The following is a 25,456-nucleotide window of genomic DNA, read 5'->3' as shown; positions in this document are numbered from 1 at the left end:
GGACAGCTGTGCACGGAGGGATGCAGAAGGAGTTACCCAAGTGTGGCAGGGACGGCTTGCCATGGGCACTGCCCATACCAGCGCAGGGTCGTCTGGGCAGACGTCTGTGTGGGCGTGCGGGGACAGTGGGAACGTGTGGGAACGTGTGAGGGTTTCTCAGACCGTGTGTTGGGGAGAATGACAGTGGGAGGGCACGGGAGAGGGGGGACAGCGAGGCTCTGGAGGTGCGTGCGCTCGGTCAGCTTGGCCCAGGCCCCGCGTCCCGGTTGTGCCCTCCCGGGACCCCGCCCGCAGCCCCCGGAGGCATTTTTCCCTAGACGCAGATGCGCGTGCACGCGGGATGCGGGGCGCAGGGATCTGGGTGCGGGGCGCTGCCCGCCGGCTGGGGCCCCGGGGTGACGCGCGGCCGCGGCGCCGCAAGGACACGCAGGCCCGGCGCGGGGTGCAGGTGCCGCAGGCGGGGACTCGCGTTCCCCCACCTGCCAGCCTTGCCACTTGCCCGGCTTCTCGCCCCGCCCGCGCCCGCCCGCGCCCACCCCGGCGGCGCCCGCGCGCCCCGGGGCACCACTTACCCGGTCATGGGCACGGCCGCTATCGCGGCCTCGGCTCCGGCGGGCGCTGTCACTGCGGGCGGGCGCCCGGCGGGCAACGATCCGCTCCAAGGACGGAAAGGCCCCGGCACAGGGCAGCCTGGCCGGTGGCGCGGGCGCGACCCTCCGCAGCGGGCGAGGGTTGCGGCCGAGTGCTCCCCACGCTCCGCACCGGCGGCAGCGGGCGACGCGGCGCGCTCAGCTCCAGCCGCAGCTCTGAGCGCGGAGGGAGGGAGGGAAGGAGGGAGGGGAGGAGGGAGGGAGCGGGGGGAGGAGGAAGAGGGAGGAGGGAGCCGGCGCGGGGGGCGGCGCGCGGCGCTGGGGGCCGCGGGGCTCCAGAGCCATGAGCCCGGTGCGCGCCTTCTGACCCCCAGGACGCGCGGGGTGCCCGCCCTTCCCGGTCTGGCCGTGCCCCGGGAGGGCGCTGGCCCGAGGTGGGGTGGGTGCGGCTGGAAACTGGGGGCCCTGGTACCTGAGAGTGCAGAGAAAGAGCTAGGAGCATGCGACTGGGCTACCAGGCTGTTGCTCCCTCTGGAGACCCCTGCCCTCTGGGTCCGTCTCTCTGACAATCAAATGGAGTGTGGAGCTGGGTTACTGATTTGTAGCATGTGGTCCATGGGCCCCTGCCTTGGGTGGGGGTTGGTGACCGTCCTGAAACTGCCTGCTAACTGTTGGGAGTGCGACATCTACATGCGTCTTTGGAAGGGAAGCTGGAACTTCTGACAGATTCTCAAAGTAGGTAACCCCAAAAGGTTATCACACAAAACCCATTATAGAGGGCACAGAGACATTGCACACAGGTAGACACCACAGACCGGGACATAGACATTCGTGGACACGTGGAGACAGACACACTGACAAACCCCAATGCAGAGAAGACCAGACTCACAAATGTAGAGGCACATCTGTGGACAGAGACCCAAGTGTGTGCCCATGGACGCCCAGCTGCCAGGTGGGACGTGGTCGGCTCATGCCACTCCTTTTTAGAGTCTCCAGATCCCCAGATCCAAAGACAGTAGGTGTCTCCAAACCCACATCAGGCCTTTGCCATCATCTGTGAGCAGAGAGCAGAAGGTCAAAGGGTGGGGGTGGCACAGGAATGGGGCTGAGTGTGCAGGAAAGAGAAGAGACAGTTCCACAGTGAGCATCACCACCCTGGGGCAGGCAGGGCTCAGAGCCTGACAGTAGCAAATAGAAGAGGCCTGGACACAACCACAAATTCTTTCTCGCCTTGGACAAACAGGGCCCCAAGGCCACCTGTGTGCCAGGCCCGGGCCGGGTGCTGGGGATGCAGCAGGGACCACGAAACAGGGAGCTGACATGGGGATGGGGGGGTAAGAGCCCAGGGAGACCATCAACTGGGGGAGAGGAAGGATGGTGCTGAGAGCTCAGGGAAGGCTTCTTGGAGGAGACAGAAACCTAAAAGGACACAAGGCACTGCAGGAGGTCTCTTCCCTGGGCCAAGGGACTGTCACACCTCCCTGTAGTGTGAACTACCGTGTGAGTCTGTATGAGACTTATAAATGAGTGCGTGACAGAGTGGGACTGTGGGTCCCGCTTCCAGGGAGTCCCTCCTGCAGGAAACAGCTGGTTCCATGGACAGCCTTTGAGACCTGGCAATTGTCAGTGCAAGCAGAGGTCACATGCACACGCACGCACGCACGCGCATGCATGCGTGCTGAGACACACTCACATAGCTCACTCACGCACATTCACATACTCACGCACACTCATAATGACGAGTTATTCATACACTATGACACACTCACACCCAATTATTCACACATAGTCACGTGCTCTCACATACACACACTTGGACACACTCAGTTATTCACACACATACCTCGTCACCCACATTCACACTTACACACAGTTATTCACATATGTTCACACTCACACCTACTCAGTGATGCACCCACAGTCCCACTCTGTCACACACTCATTTATAAGTCATACAGACTCACACGGTAGTTCACACTCTCTCTTTCTCATGCACACTCACACACGTTCACTCATGCACCTGTTCCCCTTCCACTCTAACCCCAGCCACTTTTCCTGGGTGTTCACTCTTTGAAAGCCAGCTGTCTGTCCTGCGGGCCAAGGAGGGAGTGCCCCAGTGGAGCGGTCCGGCTGTCATGGCCTTGGCACCTCTTGGCCCCACAGTGGCCGGGCCTGCCTGATCCACTGTGCCCAGACAGGAAAGGTAAAAGCTGCGGCCAGCCCCTGATTTCCTGAACACCTCTCACGTGCTCGGTGCTGCCCGTGGAGTCTCATGTCATTGTGCGAGAGCCAGCCACCTTTGAGTTGCTCTTCTTGCCACCCACACTTGGAGGGTCACCAGACCTCACCTGGAGCCAGTTTTGAAGCTAGGCTTTCACCCTGCCATATTCGGCCGGGTCCCCTTTCTGGCCTCCCACAGTATGGCAGGCTTCTTGGGCATGCCCTTCCATCCCAGGCCTGAGGCCCCTGGCTCTAGAGCCAGAGGAGGTATGGGCAGGCTGCTTTCTTGGGCAAGAGGTGCGCCCTGGCTGATAGCCAACACCTCAGGTATCAGTCAGCCTCCTAGCAGGCATATGTGGACAGCTCTGGAAGGACAGGCACGGGGAAGAAATGGGTGCTGAGAGGGGAGGGGAGAGACCCACACATGTAGGTCTGGAAGTGGCTGAAGAAAAGAGAGAAGACCCCCTTGGGACTGTGTCACTGCCTTCCCTCGGAGACCCAAGCAGCTAATGAGCTAGGAGAGGTGAGAGCCCCATCCTCCACTGACCCTGGGAGCATGTTCATTTTACTGATGGCTGCTGTCCACATGGCAACATTGGCACCAGCATGTGAAGTCCATCCTGCTCCCAGAGCTTGGAGCCAGCTACTGTGTTGGGCGGTTACGTGCAGCCTCCTCTCCCTGTGTTCAGCACACAGGCCCTCTCTTGATGGGAGGGGGAGAAAGTTTGAGGCAGGGATCATCCACTGATGTCCCTGTGACTCTTCCCCCTGGACCAGGGGCACTGCCCAGGGCTAGCCCAAGACAGAGTTGGCCACCGAGGCCACGGTCAGCTGGCTAAGGAACAGGGTCTGTGGCTTCAGGAGGGCTGAAGGGACAGTCACAGCCCTTTAGGATGCCATCAAGTCCTCAGTCCCTAGCAAACAACAATCCCCAAGCAGCTAATGGGCCAGGAGAGAGGATGGCCCCCTTTCCGTGCTTGGAGTCAGTCATCCCCAGGCTTGGGAGTGAGGGAGCCTCTGGTATGTCACTGGTGGCCCTTGCTCATTAGCCAGCCACTCTTGGCTTCTACGTCCGCACAGAGATGGGTGGGGAGAGCTTCTCTAGGAAGTTCTTCCTTACATCAAGCCCCACCTTCTGCGCTGGAAATGCTTAGGGAGCAGCTTCAGGGAGGCCCATGGCTGGGCTGGGGGTGGTGCAGGAGAAGGTGCTTGGCCAGTGGCCCAGACCGCCCTGCTTCCCTGTGCCCTTCCCTGTCCCTTTCCTCCTGTCTCATCCGGGTCCCCAGCGTGCCATTGACCCCTCCTGCACCTCCCTCTTACATTGTTAGTGGCTGCCTGTCTACTGTCTCCCCCCCACCCAGGCACTCTCAGCCTAAGAAACAAAACCAAGAAAAAGAGGCCCAGCCTCAGCCTTTGCTCCCCACACTCTGCAAAAGGACCCCATTCTCCCTTTTCCTATTGACTCATCATCCCACTCTTATCTCCTGCCTCCAGCCCTCTTCAGCCCTCACTCTTCTCCTCCACTCTCAGAATGCTTTCTTTCCCAGGTCCTCAGCCACCACCTGTCACCAGGCCTCTCCTCTCTGTGGGTCCACAGCTGCCACCCCTCCTCCCTTGCCTGGTTTCCCTCCTGCCACTTCTGGTGTGGCCATCACAGCCTCCTCTAGGGAAGGCAATTCCTCAGCAGAGCCCTGAAGCGAGGGAAACTCTGGCTGGGCCCTGGGCCCCCTCTCTTTGTCTGCACACTCTTTCCCTGGCTGAGATCACAGAGCGTCCCGCCTTGGGGGCCGTCAGCGAGCTGGAGCCTCCTGGGTCAGCGATCACAGGCTGAAATGTTCTCAGTGAGATGTGCACATCCCGATCCCTGGAACCTGACTGGGACCTTATTTGGAAATAATGACTTTGCACATGTGATGAACTTAAGGATCTTCAGATGAGGTGATCATCCTGAATTATTCGAAAAGGCCCTAAGTAGAGTGACAAGTGTCGTTGCAAGAGGGAGGCAGAAAGAAGTTGGACAAACACAGACACAGAGCAGGAGGTCATGTGAAGATGGAGGCCGAGACTGGAGTGATGCAGCTATGAGCCAAGGGCCACCTGGAGCCACCAGAAGTTGGGAGAGGCAGGAAGGGCCCTCCCCTAGAGCCTTCAGAGGGAGCACGGCCCTGATAACACCTTGATTTTGGACTTGTGGCCTCCAGAACTATGAAAGAATCAATCTGTTTGAAGACACTCACTTGTGGTCCTTTATTATGGGGAACTCATACCAGCCTAGCTCTGGCCCTGGAGAAGGCCCTGCCCACAGAGCCTCACCCATGGCACACCTCTCCTCGGGCATCCCACATGCTGGGTTTCAATACGCTCTACCCCAGAGGTCTGGGAAGACAGCAGCTCGTGGCTGGCTACAGGGAGGTGGTCCTTACAGTACAACTCCTCTTGCCACACCAGCTCCAGCTTCCAGGCACTCCTGTCCCGCCCTGGCAGTCTGTGTGCAGTGGGCACTGGGGCCCTTCAGTGGCTCTGTGCCACCCCTGGTGATGGGGTCCCGCCTCACATGGCAGAGTCGAGCCTAAGACTGGAGCCCAGAGCCCACAGGGGTGGGGCCTGGAGACCACAGGGGGACCAGCAGTGGATGGACACCGTTCCCCAATTTCTCAGAGCAGCCCCCCCCCACTGGCTCTTCAGGCCCCTCAAGAAGGGGTTGTCGCTTTGAGGTGCCCTGCCCCCATCCGTGGCCATGGCCTACGGACACCTGGCTAGCTGCCCCCTCCGACAAGCCCCAGCTTGTCTAAACCTAAGCAGTGGACTCAGCTCAGGCTCCAGCTGGGCTCTGCCACATCCAGAAGGCACCTGACCAGCAATAAGTACTCGGAAATGTCCCCCACCCCAGCCCCATGTCACTCAGAGTCCACTCCTTGGCGGCCTTTCCTTTCACGGGACTGCCCTCCCCAAGCAAGCTGTTCCCATGACTTTCATTGCCGTGTGTGTGTGTGTGTGTGTGTGTGTGTGTGTGTGTGTGTGTGTACGTGCGCGCATATGTTCCGGCCCTAACTCGCCCTCTGGCTCAGACCGCTCCTCTGAGCTGCACGTGCAGGCCCACAACTCCTGGGGTGCTCCCAGCCCTCAGATGGCATTCCTCCAGGGGCCTCAGACGGTGGGGGCACCACACTCCCACCCTGCCCTCTCCCTTCCTCTCACACCACAAACAATCTGTCCCTAAGTCCAGGGGCTCCCACAATCCGCCTGGAACCTGGCCCCTCCTCCACTGTTCTTGCACTTTCCAACTGGTCCTCTGCAACGCCCCCATCAACCCCACAGCTCAGCGTGGCCGTCCCAGCCCTCTGCAGCTTTGCCACCCTGGAGCTTACTGTGACCGCAGCTGGACCCTGAGCTTGCATGGCATGAAGAGTACGTGAAACTACATGGGAGCTGTCAGCTGGCAGGGGTAACCTTGATGTTGCCATGGGGTATTTTAAAAGACCAATCAGTCTCAACTTTTGTATTCATATTTCCCTTCTCCTTCTTCCTATTATTATTAATCATCTAATAGTTTGCAACACACTTAACAGCAGAGTGAGGATAAGTAATTCATCTTTGACCAACTGCTCTGGGTGTGGAGCCCTCTCTTCCCCATGACCCCTAAGCCCTTTCGGGGTGTGCCCTGTTCAGCTCGCTGTACTCCTGCCTTGGGGCCCAAGCAGTCTCCTGGGTGTGACTGATCTGGGCAGAGTGCAGGCTCTGCCTTCAGGGCACTGTCCCCTACGGTGAGGGGTTACCCACCAGGCCCACGGGACACCTTTCCTGGGGCCCAGCCATGGGGGGTCTCCTCTTCGCCTACCAGTATTATTATATCTATCCCACTAGCTTGCCGTGCCACCTATGTCCCTAATGAGAAGGAGGCAGAGAGGAAAGAAATGGCAAAAAGGCCAGAAGGGAGGCAGGGAGAAAAGACAGAGACCCACGATGGTGGTGGTGGTGGTGGGGGGGGCTACGTTGGAACTGCACAACTGGTCAGGTGCCCCAGACCCGCCCACAGAGAAAGGGCCTGAAGGCTCCATGTTTCCGTTTCTGCCAGACCCGGGTACTGACTGCCCCTCCTCCCGGCCAGTGAGGGGACTTGACCCAGGCCCTGACTCCTGGCCCCTGGCCAGTGCCCTTGCCCTGAGCCTGCCCAGCTCAGCAGAGATTGCCGGGCCGTGGAGCACATGGCCCAGAATAGTGCTATGATGCCGACGAGTGACATTCTATCACTGGGCCACCACAGTGAGTGGCACCTCCCAGCCCCAAAAGGAGAAACTCAGGAATGCCGGGCGCCCTGTGCCAGGCCAGGCGGAAGGGCATACAGCTATGTGCGGGGAGCCAGTGTGCTGCGCCTTTGGGCTTCTTCTTTCCTGCTCTATTTTTGTGGGTGGCCTGTGGCTGCCCAGGGGAGTTCTGGCTCCTACCCCCTGAGGCAGAGGGTTCTCGTGTGGGATGAAGGAGGAGCAGTCAGACTACATCCCACCGCCATCTCAGCCCCCTTGGCACGCCATCCAAGGGGTCATTGCTCTGGGGACTGTCCCCCTCGCTGCCCTTTCTGGGGCAGACCTGTGTCCCCGGTGAGCAAGCTGTCCAGTGTGCAGCTCTGGATCCTCTCTCAGAAGCTGGTGCCAGCGCTCTGCAACCTGGGCTTGGCTCTGCTGGCCCACCATGTACCCTACGGGGTGGAGGCTGTGCGGGGAATCCAGGCCAGGCCAGCACAGGCGGACACACACAGCAGACTCCCTGCCTGGGGGTACACCCCCTGGTGCTGACACAGGAATCTATCAAGAGGGGCATTCAGGGCCTCCTCGGATTTCCCAGCTCCCCTGCAGAGCTCGGTGCTCTGCAGACTGCAGGCGCTCAGCAAACGCTTCACTCTGGGAGGGCAGATGCTACCTCAGTGGGCCTGCTTCAGGAGCCCAGTCTTACGACAACTGGGGCAACAGAAGTGCCTAAAAGGGAGGGGAAGGGGCCAGGCCAGGGCCTTCTGCCTGGTCACCTGAGCCTCCATGTCCAGCCCCAGACTTGGGGGTACCGAGGACCTTCGCCTGAGGGAGGGAAAGCAGCAAGGACGAAATCTCAAGCTTGGAGGGGGTCACAGAGAGGCAGAGCCTGGGAGCTGGCCAGAGGCAGCCGCTCATGGTTCCCCTTTCTGCTTGGTTGCCAGTGCCACCCCGAGAGTAGCGACACGTAGAGACATATTGCACAGTGTTTCTTTAATTGAAAGACAACAATCAACCTCAGAAGCAGCCCCTCGTCAAGCTGGGTGTGATTTCTCAAAACCCCACACCAAGGGCCGGAAGCGAGGAGATGGGAGACCTAGCCATTATGTGGGAAGGGGGACAATGAAAAGCGTGCTTGGGACTCCAGTGGGATGCTGGGCCCCTCCCAGGGGAGGCCAGACTCCCCTGGACTGACTGAGCCCAGTGCTTCCTCTCTTGACTGGAGCACGTGCGGGGTGCAGCATCTCCACTGCTTCCAGGACCATCTAGGCTTGGGGGCAAGGCCTGGGCAGGGCAGGTGGGAGGCAGCTGCCCTCCACTCCCAGCTTGCCTGGGTAGGAGCTAGGCAGAGGCCTAATGTGACAGAGACCAAACGTGTCCAAGGATGTGAAAGAGGAGAGGGAGGAAGGGAGAGACAGACAGAGGGAGAGGACCGGTCCAGGGGTCGGTAGAGCAAGGAGGCTTGGACGGATGGACTATGAACTTGCATAAAGGTGGGGGGCTATGGGAGGCCAAGAGTAACAGACTGGGCCAAGGAGAGCTGGAAGTTCATGAGGAGGAGGGATGTGCACCAGGCAGGCGTGGTGGGTTCGCTGGGGTCTGCTGTCTCCATCCGTGCTCGTCCCCTCCTGCCCCACAGACCCAGGGACATTTCCCTGAATTGGAGCCTGACAATTTGGTTTCAGGGTGAAATGGAAGAAAACTTGGTGGGGCACCTCTGAGTGGCTATGAAGGGAGCGGGGCAGGGGCAGCTCTGAAGCCAAGGGAACATGTAATGGGGTCTGGGCCTTGTGCCCCACCTGCACACTTGGGAGCCAGGGTGAGGGTGTCAGGGGGTGGCGAGTGGGGGTTGGGGATCAGGGGTTGGGCTGGGTTGGATACAGCTGGGCACTGGCCTTGCTCCCTTGCTCTGCCTCCCCCTTCGGGACATCCGCTGTGCTCCCCAGAGACCCCGCCCAGGCCACCGCAAGGCCGCCGCTGCCTCTACTTTTTGTAGTTGCCAAATTGGATGGCCAGGCGGTCGGTGACGCAGCGGAAGGTGGCTGGCTGTACCTCCCAGTAGGGCACTGGGTTGTTGAAGAGGCTGATGCCGTTGTAGTAGGCCCGTTTCACCCCAAAGCCCACAGGGCAGAAATCGTTGACGCCCACCTTGGTGATGTTGTTGGTATGAAGGTAGACCACCTGGGACAGAGGGGAGTGGCCTAGTCTCAGTGCCAGTGGCCCAGGCACCCCAACCACCTCCCCCGAGTCTGGCCGGGCCACCACGCAGCCATCATTTCGTTGCATTGCATCTGCATAGCCCTTTGCGGGCCTGGATGTGGTTCTCCCACCGTAGGAAGGACCACACCGAGGCTTAAGTATTGTGGTCAGGTGTGTGTGTGACCAGGGGCCATGATGAGAGGCTCAGGTGGGCTGTGTGGTGGGTGTTGGGTGTTGGGTGGCAGGTGAGGGGAACATGGGGGGCAAGGGATCGGGTGGGGGTGTCCATGCAGGAAAGATGACAGACACCTTGGGCTCACAGAGGGCCCCTGCCCTTCTATCTGGGTTCTCTGGGCTCCTGGCCGGCACCCAGGGGAGCAGCTTCTCACGCTAGGGACCAGGGGCCACGAGAGGAGAAAGAGCCTGCAGAGTGACCTCCTTTTTCTCTTGGTTCTCAGGGCCACTAGCCCTCTACCAGCCTCCTTCAACTCCCTGTAGCCCTTGTCTAGGGGAGGGGCAGAGGGGACAGGAGGTGGGGTGAGTAAGGAGCCCAGTGATGGTAGGAGGTGCTCCGTCTGCAGCAGCGCCCTCTGGAGGTGGAGAGCAACCGGCCGCTAGAGGGCGCTCTCAGCCCGGCACTACTGCTGCTGCTGCGGTTGCAGCAGAGCTGCCTCCGACCCAGGCAGGGTTCAGCAGGTCTCGGCTCTGACTGGACAGCCTCAAGGAATGGCAGTGAATGGCGCTTAGGAAGAGACCGAGGGCCAGAACAGGGCTGAGCAAGGCCAAGTTCACCCGTGTGACTGGAAACCAAGCCAGGGATGAGTGAAGCCCCTGAGAGAACCTGAGACAAGGCTAAGCACTGCCCCCTATCAGCCCACTTCCTGTCCTGGGCTGTCCCAGTCGTGGCACCTATCTGCACCCCCATGCTCTCACTGTTCCCTGACCTCCCAGGCCCTGCCACACCTTTCTTGTGTCCCACCCACTTGGGGGACCAGCTCCAATATCTACTAGGCCACCTCCTGCTCATCCCTCACAAAGGCCATCTGCGCCCTCCCCATTGCTGTCCAGCTCTCCTCCTCTTCCTCAGCACAGACCGTTGGCGCTGAGGGAGGGGTCCCTGTGACTGCTCCTTTCCAGATGAGGAGGAGGAGGTGGAGAGAGCAGGAGTAAGTGCCACTTGCATAGCGAGGTCCCGTTCTGCTCAGTACCTGGGCCCCACACGTGCTGGGCCTGTGAGAGGAGGGGCAGGGGGCCGAAGAACCACCCTGGGGGCATGGGCTGCTCCCTTCCCCCAGTCTTAGAGAACTTGGCACTGGGGGTTGCCCCCCCCACTCCAGCTCTCACCTGGAGGAGCTTGAGATCCGGAAGGCCAGTGGGCACCCTGGACAGCTTGTTGTTATCCAAGTGCAGCTCCCTCAGGGTGGGCAGAAAACTCAGGCTCCCATTCTCAATCATACGGATCTGGTTGTGGCCCAGGCCCAGCCTGTGAAGGGGTAGAGGAGATGTATTGAGAGGCCAGAGGAGAAGAAGAGTATGGGGCAGGGCAGCCCCCTCGGCGCCCCCCAGCCCACCTGTATAGCTTGGAATAGCGGAGCAGATCTTCCAGCTCGATAGCCTGGATTTTGTTGTGGTCTAGGTGGAGTTCGTTCAGGGTCTCGGGGAGGTCTGCCGGGGAAAAATGGATGCTCTGAGATGAATGCAGGCAGGTGTGCGCTGGTGCTGTGTGTATGGGGGAGGGCAGCCAAAGCCCTCCCTGAGGAGACCCTGGTGGCTCTAGAAGGCGCCAGGACCCGGGCTCTGCCCAGCATGGGAAGGAAGGGCTGCCTTCCTACCTTTGGGGATGCCGGTGAGCTTGGCCTCGGAGATACGCAGGTAGTTGAGCTTCAGGCCATCGAAGGCTCCAGGTTCAAAGCCACTGTTCTCCAGAGGATTCCCGCCCATCTCTAGGAGAGAGGCCCCCTCAGTCCTGGAGCCAGTACTGAGCAACTGCCCTCACACCTTGGGGCCTGTCAGCTTCCTGGCTGGGGCTGGCCTGATGGGCCCCGCTAATAACCCACGCCCCTATCACCCCCCACCCCCAAAAGCAGTTCCACTAATTTACCAGGAAAGTTGCACATTCCTAGCTGTTCAAGATCACTAGCCCCCAAGGGCACTGGATCTGGCATTGGCCTCAGGGTCCAGGGGGAGCAGGAGGAAAGGGAGGGCCCCTGGCAGGCCTCCGTCAGCTGGCTGGTGCCACTGGCCCTTTCCCTTCCCTCTACAGTCCCCTGGTTTCTCATCACCTTGCTTTGGCAGCTCTGGAGTATGCCCCTAGGCAAGCCTCCAGAATGTTCTATGAGACCCATTCTGGCTGGAAGAGGCCCCTCTCCTTGACCCTTCCTGCCATCCACCCGGGTGAGGACTGTCCTGGGCCAGTGCCACACTCACCAATGCAGTTCATGTTGCGCAGCCCATTGAACACGCCCTTCGGCACCTTGCGGATTCGGTTGTCATGGATGCGGAGCTCCACCAGGGAGCTGGGCAGGTTGGGAGGGATCTCCACCAGGTGGTTCTTGGAAATGTAGAGCTTCTGCAGCTTCCTCAGGGGGCTGAAGGCCTTCTCGTGAATCTTGGAGATCTTGTTGTTCACCAGGACGAGGGCCTGAGGCGGGTGGACGTTGGAGGTGAAGGCACCAACTCTCCAGCGCACCCTGGCCTCTCCTCTCCCTCCCTCCCCTGCCACCTGAGCTGACGATTATTGGGACCTCACAGATGTCTGAGTCCCAGTCTCAAGGATATCCATCTGTGCTCACGGGCGGAGTGCAGAGCGGGGAGTCAGCACTTAGGCCTGGCAATGCCACTACTTCTCCAAGCCTCAGTTTCCCCACTTGCACCCTGGCTACAATGAAATCTGTTGTTCCTGTGTTCCTGGGAAGAACCAATACGATGAACAAGTTTCGAGCTGAGAAGAGAGTTGGGCTGAATGATCCTGTCCTGCCCTTATGGTTGCTGACACCCATAAGTGTGACACACAGATGACGCTGACCCCAGGCGCTCTCACCAGGCCCCACCTCCAGACTTCTCTCAGGACTCCATGGGTCCCTGGTCCCCTCTTGCACTCCACAGGTATATGCACACACTCATCTAGGCGCAACCCCGCAGCTGCAGATTGCCCACCTCCTCGCAGCCCCTGGAAAATGCCCCGGGCAGGCTTACGTAGAGGTGCTGGAGGCCTTTGAAATCGTCCTTCCGGAGCTCAGTGATGTCGTTGTTCTGCAGATCCAGCAGTGTGGTGTCAGGCGAGATCTCCTTGGGTACAGCCTTCAGACCTGGGGGCGGGCGCCACCGTCACCAGTATGAGCCCCGGCCATGGCCCCAGAGTGGCTCAGAGCACAGGGACACGCATACACACAGACACACACCTGGGTACTCCGCCACAAACAGGCAGAAGCTCCAGAGCTGGCAGACAGAGCCTCTTCTCACTCTCCACTCACTCGCACCCAGAAAACTGGACCCCCTCCCACGCTGAAATGAGCATCCCCAATCCTGCTCGGGGTCACCTATCTCTGCTCCCATCCATCCACATGCATACCACAGGACAGACATGTGTCCCCTTGTCAGGAGTACTCAGGCTGGGCCTGTGCCACCACGCACCCCTCCCGACCCAGCCCCAGGACTGACCCAGGTCAGAGCACTGAACAACTCGCAGGTGGCAGTGGCAGCCGAAAGGACACATGGCGCTGAAGGTGGGCGTGAGGGAGTCCAGGTCTGGGACGCCTGAGGTGTCAGCACCCGAAGCCTCCTCGTCGTTCAGCATGGGCAGCCCATCATCCAGGGTGAAGTCCCAGAAGCCCTTCTGTTCAAAGGGCAGGGCCTGGCTCAGGGCCAGCAGGGACGTGAGGAGCCAGAGGGGCCACATGGTGGGCATGCCTAGGAGGCCAGGGTGAGGAGGGGCCGTCAGGAGGGCCCAGACTGTACCCACGCCCATACTCTGGGCCCTTTCCTGGCCACCCTCCCAATACCAGGGCCTGCGGTTCTGCATGTGTTGGTACCATGTCCCCCATCCATCACTTGTGATAGTCAGACCCTGGGGCCCCGAGCAGCAGAGGGATGGGCCATGGGTAGCACCTGGAAAGATGACGGCACCTCTTTCTGCTCCCCTCTGCTCCCAGGTAGGACTTGGTTTCAGTGGGCAATGCAGTGTCTCCCCAATTACAGAGTCTGCAGCCAACCGCCCCCCTCCCCCGACACACACACACCATTGAGTCAACTGGCAGCTGCCTGAGGATCAGTGAGGCGAGCGGAGCAGGAGGAGAGAGAAACCCAACCATTTGCCTACCCCCACGCTTTGAAGCATCTCCTGTGGCCCAGGCCAATCCCGCATGCTCAGGGTAATGTGGGTGCAGCCAGGGTTGGGTTTGGGGATTATGAGTCGCTTCCTTTTCTGCCTGAGCCCCCCATCTTGCAAAGTACATTTTCCTCAGAAAGTCAAGAGGCGAAGACACCAAGAAAGGGGCGTCCTCCCAGGGCATGAACGAAATTGCCAAGGTGGAGGGGACATGGCCCCCACCTACTACCCCACTGCTGCCCAGGGCTTTGACTTCTTACCCTGGCCCAGAAGCCTTCTCCTGGCTTAGCCCACAGAGCCCCGGGGCTCCCACATCTGCCCCCACCCTTCCCTTCCTTCTGCCCATGGCCCAGCTCCCGGGAGAGGCCCCCCAGGGGAGCAGATTGTTGCCAGGGTGGCAGGCAGGGTCAGACTTGTCGGGAGGCCCCCCAGGCCGGGCAGCGAGGTGGGGGTGAGGGGGAGTTTCCCTGCCCGTGCCTGCCCCTGGCACCCACATTTGCCTGCCTCCTTCCTCCTCCAGCAGAGGCTGTCCCCCAGCCAGAGGCCCCTCTGCCAGAAGGCTCTGTACAGGAAAAAGCTGGAGCCCCTGCCTCTTCCACCCCCCCCCCCCCACCTACAAGGATTTCCTGAGAAAATCCCAGCATCATTTCCCTTATCTGTTAAACAGGAGTATGAGTACCTGCCTCGCTTGCCTCCCAGGCTGAGGGGTTGGATGGGGCTTCTCTGGGTGCATCTATGGGCAGGGAGCCCAGCCAATTGGTCGCCAGGGCCTCCTGCAGGTCTGAATTGGCCCCATCCCAGGAAGGCCCTCACTTGGGTCCCATCTTGGCCAGGGGAGGGGTTGTTTAGGGCGTCAGAGGCCCTGGGGGTGGAGGGCTCTGCCCACTCTAGACCAGCGCCTTCGGAGCAGCGTGGCCCTGCCTGCTGCTTTCCTGGGCAGGCCCAGTCAATGTGGGGCTGGGCTGGCTACTGGGGCTTAGGGCCATGTCCGGGGCTGGACACACTGCTCTGCCTCTCAGATTCCCATCCATCCCACCCCCTCCTGCACTCCTCCTGAACCCCCTGAGCAGGTCACATGGCCTGCCCCCCTGCTCAGGCTCTGACCATCCCTGAGGACACAGAGGTGGGAGGGAATGGAGGAACCCTTCTGGCAGCCAGGGCAGGCGGCTCCGAGGGCCCAGGACATGGTTCAGTAGACTACGCTGTACAGTCAGCTCCGGAACGGCCCCAGCAGGTCCCGCCAGCCCTCCTGAGTGCATGGCCCCCAGTGACAGGTTCAGAGAAGCTCCCTGCCTACCCCAGGTCACACAGCAAAGGGAGTGTCCCCCACGCTGGGGGAGTACCCAGCCTCCCTGGCTCCTTTGGTCACACCCCAGGTCCCACCAGCCCCAGGCTGGCCAGGCAGGATCCAGGGGACCCCCAGAAGGCCTTGCCACAGAGTAAGGAGAAGGCCCCAGGCTTGCCTACCTGGACAGCGTGTCCCTCCTTCTTCCCCTGAGCTTTCAACTCCCAGGGCAGAGCAGGGCGGGCCTAGGCCTCTCGTGCTTGTTGCCACCTCAAGGGGCCCTTGCTCAGGTGCTACTGGATGCCCAGGGCTGGGAGGAGGACGATCAGTGAAAGAGAACAGGAAGGGGAGGATGAAGGCAGGAGAGCAAGATGGAATGGGAGAGAGGGAGGAGACTGCTCCCCCGTTGTCTGGCACCCCTGCCAAAGCTGCTACCTCACAGAGGGGGATGAGTCAGGGCTAGAATGCCCAGCAGTGGGAGCCTTGGAAAGCTTTGGGATCCACAGTCCACCTGGACAGGTGGGGGTGGGGTGGAGTGGTCTAGCCAGGCCCAGGGGAGACTGTGGGGAGAGGCAGGTACAGACAGGCGCTGTCCAGCCTGCTGGGGCTGGAAAGGGCTGGGGGTCTCCACAGGGAACCTCTGCCCTGGTGTCTGGCCCCTCTACCAGGGGAGAGGATGGAGAGGTGCTAGGAAGGCCAAACAAGTGGTCTCACGGGACCTGCCCTGGGAGGACGGGGGCTCTAGAGGAGTTGAACCAGAGCAAAGCAGCCGTGCCCGATGTCGCTGCCTCTGGAGGCCAGCTTGGCTCCAGCGCAGGCTCACTCTGAAGGGAAGGGAAGCTGAGGGCTTGGAGGCCCTACACCAGGGCCCCGTGACAGAGGCAGAGGACAAGGTTTGGCTGGTTCTCCCCAGTTCCTGGCTGGGTCCAGGCAGTGGGCAGGCTGTCGGGGTGGGGCCCGGGCGGGCTTCCCGGTACAGCCCTCATTTCCCCTCGAGGAACTGGCACAAGACTCAGCCAGAACTATGTAGAAGCGAGGGGGCCTGCCGGACACAGAGCCTGCAGGAGGCGGCGAGAGACCCCCACAGAGCCCGAAGGAGCCAGGAAGGGCCCTCAAAGGGATGCCCAGAAGGAAGGCTCTCCAGCATCTAGCACAATTAGTATCTCCATTTTATGGAAGAGAAAACTGAGGCCTAGAGAGAGGAACAGACTTTCCCCAAGTCACTCAGCCTGAGACTTGGAGTCCAGCTCGGGCAACTCTAGGCCTTGACTGTTCAGGCCTCAGGGGCACCCCTCATTACAGCGTGGGGTGATGGGGGTTTCTGGGTGGCTGGCTCAGCATGGGCAGTTCAGAGAGCCTGGGGGCAGAATTCAAGGCTGGTAGTGGTCAGGGTGGAGGGCTGTAAGGCTGTAGACAGGCCCAGCCGCCCCACTTTAAGCTTGGCCCTACCTTCCTACCACCTCACACTCCCCCCTCACCCCTTACGTGTGCACACGTGCAAGAAGGCAGGAGGCAGGAGGGCTGCAGCCCAGGAAGTGGGAGGTCCCCATGGACAGCTACTGTGAGATCCACGACAAGTCCCCCCGACCCCACCTCCCTCCACTACCCAGGGCCTCTGAGCCTCAGTTTCCCTTTATTGGCCTCCCAGGTAATGTCCCCAAGGACTTCAGGGAGGGCCTGGAGCTCCATCAAAGTGTGCTCTGAGCTCGCTGGACCCCACCTCCTCAGAGCAAAGGAAAAACGTTGTAATGGCAGTGAGGCTTCAGGCCTGGCGCCCACAGGTGTGAACGAGGGAAGAGGCTGGGTTTCCTGGAGCCTGTGCCTCCTACCCAATAGGGCCCGGCTTTGTCTGGCCCTCTGAAAGTCAGCGCAGGCCTCTGAGCAGGAGTGCTCCAGGTCACAGCCAAACAAGATGCATTGGCAGCCTCTGAGAACATGGATGGGTCGTGCCAGGCATTCAGACCAGGCCAAGGGCGGCGGGAGCAGGACTTGAGGTCTGGCATGCCCTGGGAGCTCGCCGGCAGATGTGTGGCCCACAGCTGCCAAGTCGTAGACGCCGGGCCCTGTCCCATGGCCTCAGCCCTAGGTGTCTGGCCCCATTGAGCCACCCGACCTGGACTCTGACACGCGTGCCACCTTCCACTCAGCCCTGCCAGATCCCTGGGACTGTGCAGGTGGGGAGGGGTGAAACTGAAACAAGCAATTCAGGGTGCCCTTACTCCCCCCACCCCACTTTCTTCACCAAAGTCTCAGGGCCCAGCTTCAACCAGCAGGCCAGAGGCAAGGGTGCTGCCCAGGCTGATACCCGGCTGCCCCCTATTGCTTTCCCAGGCCCCAGCCCACCAGCCTCTCGTCAGCTGTAATCTGCACTTGGCTATCACCCAGAAAGAGGGGACGTGTGCCATGCATGGATCTGCTGAAGCCCACATGTGTGTGTGCATATGGGGGTGACTGCTTGAGAGGCTGGTGGCTGGAGGGGGGAGGGGCTGCACCCTGAGCCCCACCCTGTCTGCGTCTGCACCCCAACCGCCCCGAACCCACCACCATTTCCTCAGCTCTTCCGTGCTGTGGCCTTGGTGACTGCACAGAGCTGGGTCTTCAGGGGCAGACCCCCCCCACAATGTTGAGAAGAGCCATCCATGCCTGCTCCCACCCTGTCAGGAAAGCTCTGGAAAGCAGGAGGGTCAAACGGCTGGCCTTTTCCCGTGCCAAGAGTCAGGCCGCAGATGACCCAAGTCAGATGGGGGTCCTCAGTTTCCCGGTCCTTCCCCTCCTGAGCTGTGCGCCCTCCCTTCTCCTCCCACTCACTCTAGGAGTCCTGAGCTCCCCCTCACCTCGGTCCAGAATCTTTGAAGAGGGAGGTTGCTAGCATCTCCTGCGTTGGGGCAGGGGAATCAAGTGATTTCCCAATGACCATAAGAAGAAAGCACCATTTTTTACCGCTTGATGAATGGGTAAACGGACGTTCAGAGTTTGCCCAAAACCCTTGCCCAAGGCTACACAACGAGGAAATGGTAGATCTGGGACCCTCTCTGTCTACTTGCCCATGTGTATGACTCCACCCTCTGCCAACAATCACAGACTTTGTTGCAGGCTCCAAAGCCACAGATCCCACGCTCCCTGGGCTTTGCAGGGGCCGGACCAGCCCCGGGTCCCTGGAGAAGACTCTGGCAGCTCTCTCATCCCGCCTGGGAAGTGAGGTTGTTGGAAAGCAGGGCCTTGCGCTGTAGGTCCTGTGTCCCTTCGCTTGCATCATGAATCCTTTGGAAACATGGCACCTCTCTCTGGCTGCAACTATCAATAGCTCCCCACCGACGGAGGGGCCCATCCCCTTTGTTGATGGATCTGATGGCAGCAGTTTGGCCCCAGCACACCCACTAGTCCAGCTCTGCCTCTGCAAGGAAGTTGCCTGGAAAAGCCATCACTCTGGCAAGCAAGAGAGGTTCCCCTGAGCATTTTAGGTCCCAGCAGGCGCCAGACCCCCCAGGACGATGTTCTCAGCCTGGCTCCCAGAGCCCTGCCTGCCTAGTTCTCTCACTGAGCCAGCGCAAGGCACGGGAGTTTGGCCTGGCTCCCAGGGCAGGAGAACGGGCTGCCAGGCACCCCAAAGGGAGGCCCGTAGCCCATTCCTTTCCTGGGCCCAGGATTTCCTACAGTCCCTTCCCTGCATGGGGTCCCAGCTCTCTGCCAGGGGCTCTGGCTGGGGTGGGACCCAGTCCTCTGCAGCCAGCCGAGGCTCTGGGACCTGTGCATCTTCAGCCCCTCGCGGGACTCCTGCACTGCCAGCCTCTTTGCAGCTAGGCGGTCTCTAAGACCCAGCAGACCATAATGAAGGCCCCGCTGGGACTCCTGACTGCCGAGAGGATCAAAGTCCCACTGCCTTGACCTCCTAGACTTCCCTTGTCTCCCCTGTCTCCGGGGACAAGGCTGCCAGAGCCAGCATCTCTCTGCCCTCTGCCCCTCTCCTTCAAGTTCAACTCCTAGTACCCCAATCTCCAATCCTGCGGCCCCTCGGCATTCTGATTGCTGTGTCCCCGCTGGCCCTCCTACCCGCCAGAGGAGAGAAGCAAGGGTGAGTTGAGAATCACAGAGTCTGGGACCTCTCCTAGCCCACCATACCCGAAACTGGAGAGATTTGTCACCACAGGGAGAGGGAAGAAGTGAGTCATGTGAGTCATGTGCGTCCCAGCACCTTCCCTGGGCTCAGGAATGTCAGTGACGGCTGGTGCTGCTCTGTGGGCTGGGGGCTGTGATGGGAGCTGAGCAGCATCGGAAAGAGCTGAGGCTGGTGGGCTCTGCGCAAGAAGGCACCCTCCGCACGCACCCCAGGAGCTAATCCCGACCTAAAGCAAAGAGGGTGGAGGGAGAGGCTAAAGCGGGTAGGGCTGGGGTGGCTCCCAAGAGCCTGGAGTCCCAGGTGTGTGGTGGGGGACCTGGGGATCCTCAGGCTGTGGGCTCCAGGTGGGTGAAGGGCTTTCACCCCAGGACTTCCCGTTTGGAAGGTGGAGAGATGGACCACAGCCCCAGGGAGATCTGGGAAGCTGATGTGGAAGACAGGAGAAGGGCCTGGCCGTGGGGCGAGCCAGTTCCCTCAGCGGACCTTAGGCCTGGGACAGGACTGAACAGACATCCTCCCCACCGCACCCCCCAGCACACCTCCCTCTGCTCATTCCCCATTGGCTCGAAGATGGGATTTACAGGAAGGGGTCTGTGGGTGGACCAGTATGTGAGCAGAAGAGGACAGGACGGAGGGGAGGGGGCGGAGCGGGCAGGACCTGGGTCTGCCTGTCTTCAGAGGGAGCCTGTGCTCAATCCCCACCACACAGCTCACAGGAGGGTCCCCCAGAAAGCCACTGTCATCCCCCCATGCCTCAATTTGAGGAAAGCCCTTGGGTTGGTGTGTCAGGTGTGGGGTGGGGCAGCTCGGGGCAGGGACCAAGCCCTCCTACTCTGGGGTACAGGATAGGAGGAGAAAGGAAGTCTCATGGGCCTGGAAAGACCTCTTTAATAATCAGGGATAATGGCAGATGAGCAAGGACGCTGAGGAGCCCCAGACATCCACCCGCAGGACGTGTGCCCACTGGCCCAACAGGTAGGACTTCAGAGGCCGGGTGGTGATGGGAGGAAAGGGAAGATCCCTTGGAAGGCTCAGCATGCAGACCCTCACATATGGGCTCACGACAGCCTCCTCTGGGGACTTGCCGATGGTGCTGGATGGGACACTCTATGGTCTTGTTTGAGTGACTGCAGAATGTTGCTGAGGAAAGGAAACTTTCTTGTCTTACAACACCCCCTTTCCTCTTATCCTCTGTTCAACCTCCTCCAACGGCCCAGGGCTGCCAGTGGGACTGGGGAGAAATTCAGGCCGATGCTTGGAAGTCATTCCACGCCACGGTCAGAGGGTCGGCACCCCTACTTGCTGGGCCCCCTAAAATGGGTGAACACAGAACTGCCACCAGACCTTTGGTAAAGGGGCTGGACCTCAGACTCCCCACCTACACAACAGGAAGCCCAGTCCCTGCTCCAGGGCAGGCAGAGCAAAAAAGCAGTGGGATGGTTAATGCCCACTGGCACCTGGGTCCTTGGGGCTTGAAGGTGGGCCAGTGGGCGGGGGGGGGGGGGGGGGGGGAGGCGGGGCCAGGGCAGCCACTCAATAGCTGGCTCACTACAGGAGCTCTCTCTGCTCCCTGGCTCTCAGCCTGTTCCTGCTCTCTGGCCCCAGCGTGTGGAGGCGGCCCCGTGCCTTCCTTTCAGAGGCACCCACACAATCCTGCCCTCACAGGCTCCTCCACGCTGGCCCACGGTAGCCAGTCATGGGCAGGCTCCACGTGAAAGTGTCTGCACCAGCACCAGCTCTCCCACGGTGTGTGTGGCACAGGCAGAGACATGTCACCAGGAGGCGCTCGCCTGCACATGCATACACTCACTCAATGAGTCCGCACACCTGGATACAGATTCCCAGAAACCTCCCTTTCTGGCATGGAGGGAGGCCCGAGCATCCCCAGCTCGTCTCCATCCCAATCAGGCCCTGCAGGGCAGAGAGCTGGCAGGCCAGGGAGGGTTGAGAGCACAGAGGCAGAAGCCCCCTGAGGACAGATGGGACTGGCCGCATCTGCAACCTGAGCAGCCTTTCTGAAGACTGTTCGAGAGCAATCGCCCTGGCCTGAGTGAGGTCTGCCCCACCGGACGCCACCCACCACCGTGTCCTGGAGGATCCTGGGCCTCCTGCTCCGCTCAGCAGCCCTCACTAACCTGTGCCCAGCCCCCAAACCCACCCATGGTGCAGCCAGGGGTGTGCTCCCAACCCCCAACCTTCCAGAGCGCTCAGGGGCACACCCAGAGAGCTCCATTCTGCCTTGATCCTCTCCTGGGTCCCTTGACAGGCCCCTCCACATGCCAGCCATCTTGGGAGGCCAGGCGCCCTGCCACCTCCCACTCTGAATGTCACACAGTGCAGTTGACCACAGGCCATCATCATCAACACTCAAGTGACTTTGAGGGTTCCCTGGGTGGTATGGGGTCCATAGCCAGACTTTGTTAGTCAGAAGCTCTGGGTCCTGACCCCACTTCCTGCCCCTCTGTACAACAGCTGGGGTGGGGGTTGAACCAGCAGGAGCCACTCTTCCCCTCCCGAAGGGCCCTGGAGGCAACTTCGCAGCTACACTTTGCTTCAGACCTGGTTCTCTCTCCATTCCAAAGATGCTCCATGCGCCAGTGGCCAGGCTGCCTTTGAGGGACACGGCATCTAGTCAGGGAGTTCTTGAAGCTCACCCATCCCTAAAGACGTTCCTCCTGGGGTGATGGTGTCCCAGCTTGTAAGTGGACCTGTGGCCTCACATTTGCCCACGGTCCCCAGAAGCCCTACGGGGTCCCAAGCCAGGCCTGCCCAGGGTGATATGGCACAGTTACCTGAGTTTCTCTCTGCTCCCGCCCCCCAATTCTGAGTCCCAATCTAACGGGGTTCTGGAGAGCTGGGGTTGAGCCACCCAGGCAGCCCCACCCAGGACCCTGACAACCAGGGCTCCATGGACCCACACCTCGCCTAGAAGGATGTAGAGGCAGGGCATTAGCCTGTGGGTAAGCGAGGAATATCTGGGCAGGATGCCTGGGGTGTGCCTAGAAAACCAAGTCTCTGAGCCCCCGCCAAGGATCGGCCCGGGAAGTGGGGACTGCTCCCTAGCCTGGGCTCGGGGGTGCCCAGAGGTCCTCCTGACCTGGGCCAGGCAAACCCCCCCCCAAGTGAGGAGGTGCCGAAGCAGAATGCAGAGAGAGGCCGGTGGGAGTGCAGGGCACGCCTGGGGCCTTCCAGCGAAGAGAGAGGGCCATTGGCAGAGCTGGGGTGCCAGCCACCCAGTCATGCTTTGGTGATGTTGTGGGGTGGCAGCCAAGGGGAAGAACCCCAAGGGGGAGGCAGAGAGGGTAGACTTGGAGCTGAGCTGAGCGAGGTCAGAGGGGAGAGGGAAGGAGGGCAGAGAAGGCGCCTGGAAGAGGGAGGGGAATAGAGGCAGAAACAGTACAAGAACCAAGGGGACCACAGGGTGGCGACTAAGGGGCATGGACCAGGAGCCTGCAGCAGTGCCATGGGAATCCGCAGGCAGCCTGGGAGCAGGACAGGGCGGGAAGGGGGCAGTGGGGACTAGAATAGGGACATGGAGGGGTGGCACAAGGGCAGCAAGGTCAGGATCGGGGATGTCTTGAGAACAGTGAGGGGGCAACGAAGTCAGGGATGAGATGTGGAGGCAGCTCAAGGCCGGCATGGGGACAGCAGGGACAGCAAGTGGTTGGCATGGGGGCCCTACCTGGGAAGGGGAATCGCTGGGTGCAGGCTGGCTAGTTGGCAGGCTTGGGTGTCGGGCAGTCCGTGAGTCTGTCTGTCGGGCGTCCAGAGCAGCTGCTCACTCCTGGGCAGTTCGTGGAGAGAGGGAGACAGAGGCGGTGGGAGGGAGGCTAAAGGCTGGGCGGGCGGTCCGACGGGGAGGGGGCGGGGAGGGAGGAAAAGAGGGAGGGGGCTGGTGGGGCGGAGAGGGAGGGAAGGAGGGAGGGAGGAAGGGAAGGAGGGGGCAGGCTTCCCGGCCCCCCTGGCAGCTTCAAAGGGAGCAATTTTCTTGTAGACGGCTGGGCTAGCTGCACCCGCTCCTCCTCACGCCCCCAGCACCCCCTCCCCCTGCGCTGGGCACATAGCAAAGGGACACACGCTCTCACTCACACAGGGACCCTTGGCGTCTGTGCGCAGGCACAGCCTCAGACAGTCAAACTTTCCGCTGCCCAGATAGGGACACTGAGGCTCAGGGACAGGCAGGAACGGGCTTTCTGGCACCGAGCCTGGTCAGAGGAAGGCAAGAGGGCAGAAACGGAAGGGAGAGGAGGGGGAGGTGGCCTCTGGTTGCTAGTCCAGTGAGTGGCCCCTGAAAGACTGTCCTGAACCCGCCCAGAGCCTGTGGCAACCTAGGCCTGAACAAGGAGGTAGTTCTCTAGGATCAGGGAGGCAACGGTTGTGGATTTCTGGAAGGGCTTGATCTAGGCTCCTAGGCATTCTGGAAGTCCCCCCCCCCACCTCCCAGACTTTCTTTATCCCCTGAAAAAGGAACCTCCCCTGGTTCCTTTTTCAGATCACACACATCCTGTCTGTGTGATCTCAGGATGGGACTCAGTTGGGGGATGGCAGGAGGGCAGCCCCAATTCTGGTGGACCTCCCCAGCTTGCCTGCCCTGGAGCTCAGAGCAGCTGAGTGGGAAAGCTGATTCAGAGATGAGGAACCTAGCGAGTCATCCTCCTTGCTCAATCTGTGCAGGTCCCCTAGGATGCTATAACTGCACTGTGGGTGGGCCCCTCCTCAGGGCTGAGCTCTGTGCTGGCAACTTACTAACTGGGCCAGGCTGCCAAGCATCCCAGGAAGAGACGGTCATCAACCATAGCACCCATGACACCCATGTGATCACTGGAAGCTTGGCCACTTTCTGAGGGCCCAGGCAAGCCCAACTCCACATACATAGCCCAGGGCCTCCCTGTCCAGTGGGGTCCCACTCCTCCCCTGGTCCGTGTATCCATTGTGCATTGGGGCCAGAACGGAGCCATCCTTGATCATGAGCTGAAGGAGTTTCCCGCAAGAGGAGCTTCAGGGAGACAAAGGTGAGGATTTAGAGGGAGCAAGAACCTGAGGTCTGAGGTCTGCACAAGAGAACAGGAGACTGAGAGTGAAGACACTAAAGCAGGTGACTTAAGACAGAACAGAACTCCGCTAAGACCAAAAGAGAAAACTACATAGAGAGAGGGAAAGCTCAGCAGGCCGAGGCCCAGGGGAGGCCAGGGAGAGGTGGGTCCAATGGGTGGAGAACAGGGGTGAGGTCTGAGTGTCCTGCCTATCCAGCCAGCTGTCGTTCAGTCATTCAGTGTTCCCCCCAGGGCCGGCAGGCAGGTGGGGTCTAGAATGTTCTGCCTGGACCCGGGCCCCCTTATTGTGCAACAGCATCAGTTCAAGGCTCTCAGGCAGGAGTGGGAACACATGGTAGCCTGACCGAGTTGTGGTGCCTGCCTGCAAGAAGCTTCCAGGCTAGGCCACGGATAAGGGAGACATGGGAAAAGCAAGGGCCAGTTTCAGAGCTCTGGCTCTCTTGTTTTTTGTGGGCAAGGATGTTGCAAATGGTTGGGACCAGGAGACTGGAGAGAACGCATGCCCTTCCAGACAAGGGGAGTCAGTGTGTCTGCTTGTTTGCTTGTGTTTTTTTCCTGTTTATTGGAGACATTTCAACGTCTCTGATCGTAGAAAGACTAATATCACGAGGCCCACGTAGCCTCACCATCCCCAGTCACAGCCAGTAGGAGGAGAAAGAGGGTCCAACAGATGTAGAAAACGTTGTGTTCCATGAAAGAAGCCTGTCACAAAAGACCACCGATTGCATGATTCCCCGTGAAACATCCGGAACAGCCATAGCCATAGGAACAGAAAGTGCATGAGTGGTCTCTTAGGGAGAGGGGAATGGGGAATGGAGGGGTGACAGCTAAAGATAGGAGGTTTTTTTGTTTTGTTTTGTTTTGTTTTTTTGAGGTGATGAAAATGTTCTAAAATGGACTGTGGTGGAGTTGCATATTCTGTGAATACACTAACTAAAAACCATTGAGTTGTATGTTTTAAATAGGTGAATTGTATGGTATATGAATCATGTTTCAATAAAGCTGTTTAAGAAATGAAAACAAAACAAAACACACATACAAAAGGTATGCCCCTTGCCCAAGGAGCCCCACCTGGCCTTGTGCCACCACCCAGCCCTCCACTGCACCCTGAAATGCTCTGATGGCTGGGACCCCAGGAACCATCACTCAGGGCCTTGACCTTCAGGACTCCCAGTGGGGGTGAAAAGAGCACTGATACAGTGGTCAGGGCTTTGCTGGGGAAAGCCTACTCTGGGGGCTCCCTGGGATGGGCTCTGAGCTCTGTGGGGAGGGAACTGGGGCATTCTTGTTTCTTGCCTCTCCAGGGCCCCACACAGTGCCAGAGGCTCGGGAAGGCTTCCTGGAGGAGGTGACTTGGAGCAGAGGAGTAGGGAAGAAGGACGTTGGCGGTAGAAGGAAGGGCACACAGCAAGGTGTGGAG

The 25,456-nt window shown here is 60.1% G+C and overlaps 2 protein-coding genes across 13 annotated transcripts in view; both read right to left on the bottom strand.

Annotated features, from left to right (window-relative positions):
* ATP2B3 (ATPase plasma membrane Ca2+ transporting 3) overlaps positions 1 to 832 on the bottom strand; it is a 69,083-nt gene extending 68,251 nt beyond the window's left edge. For 10 of the 12 annotated variants that reach the window (XM_088794946.1, XM_074323931.2, XM_074323936.2 and 7 more), the window contains exon 1: positions 573 to 819. The gene's annotated coding sequence lies outside the window, so the exon portion shown is untranslated. Of the gene's footprint in view, positions 1 to 572 lie in introns of all 12 variants that reach the window. The other 2 variants (XM_074323939.2, XM_074323940.2) reach the window with 2 other exon arrangements.
* Positions 833 to 8,030: 7,198 nt separating this feature from the next.
* BGN (biglycan) lies at positions 8,031 to 22,798 on the bottom strand. Its single transcript, XM_019755164.3, has 8 exons — positions 22,665 to 22,798; positions 12,914 to 13,162; positions 12,449 to 12,561; positions 11,681 to 11,894; positions 11,086 to 11,196; positions 10,825 to 10,918; positions 10,598 to 10,736; positions 8,031 to 9,235 (listed from the first exon to the last, which is right to left on the bottom strand). The coding sequence occupies exons 2-8, from the start codon at positions 13,158 to 13,160 to the stop codon at positions 9,038 to 9,040; spliced, it is 1,116 nt and encodes a 371-aa protein (XP_019610723.1). The 5' UTR covers positions 13,161 to 13,162; positions 22,665 to 22,798; the 3' UTR covers positions 8,031 to 9,037.
* Positions 22,799 to 25,456: the final 2,658 nt, after the last annotated feature.

Source organism: Rhinolophus sinicus, chromosome 18 (assembly GCF_057876585.1).
Source record: "Rhinolophus sinicus isolate RSI-liver-muscle chromosome 18, RSI-T2T, whole genome shotgun sequence".
Classification (NCBI taxonomy): domain Eukaryota; kingdom Metazoa; phylum Chordata; class Mammalia; order Chiroptera; family Rhinolophidae; genus Rhinolophus; species Rhinolophus sinicus.
This window is presented reverse-complemented; position numbering and strand designations above follow the sequence as displayed.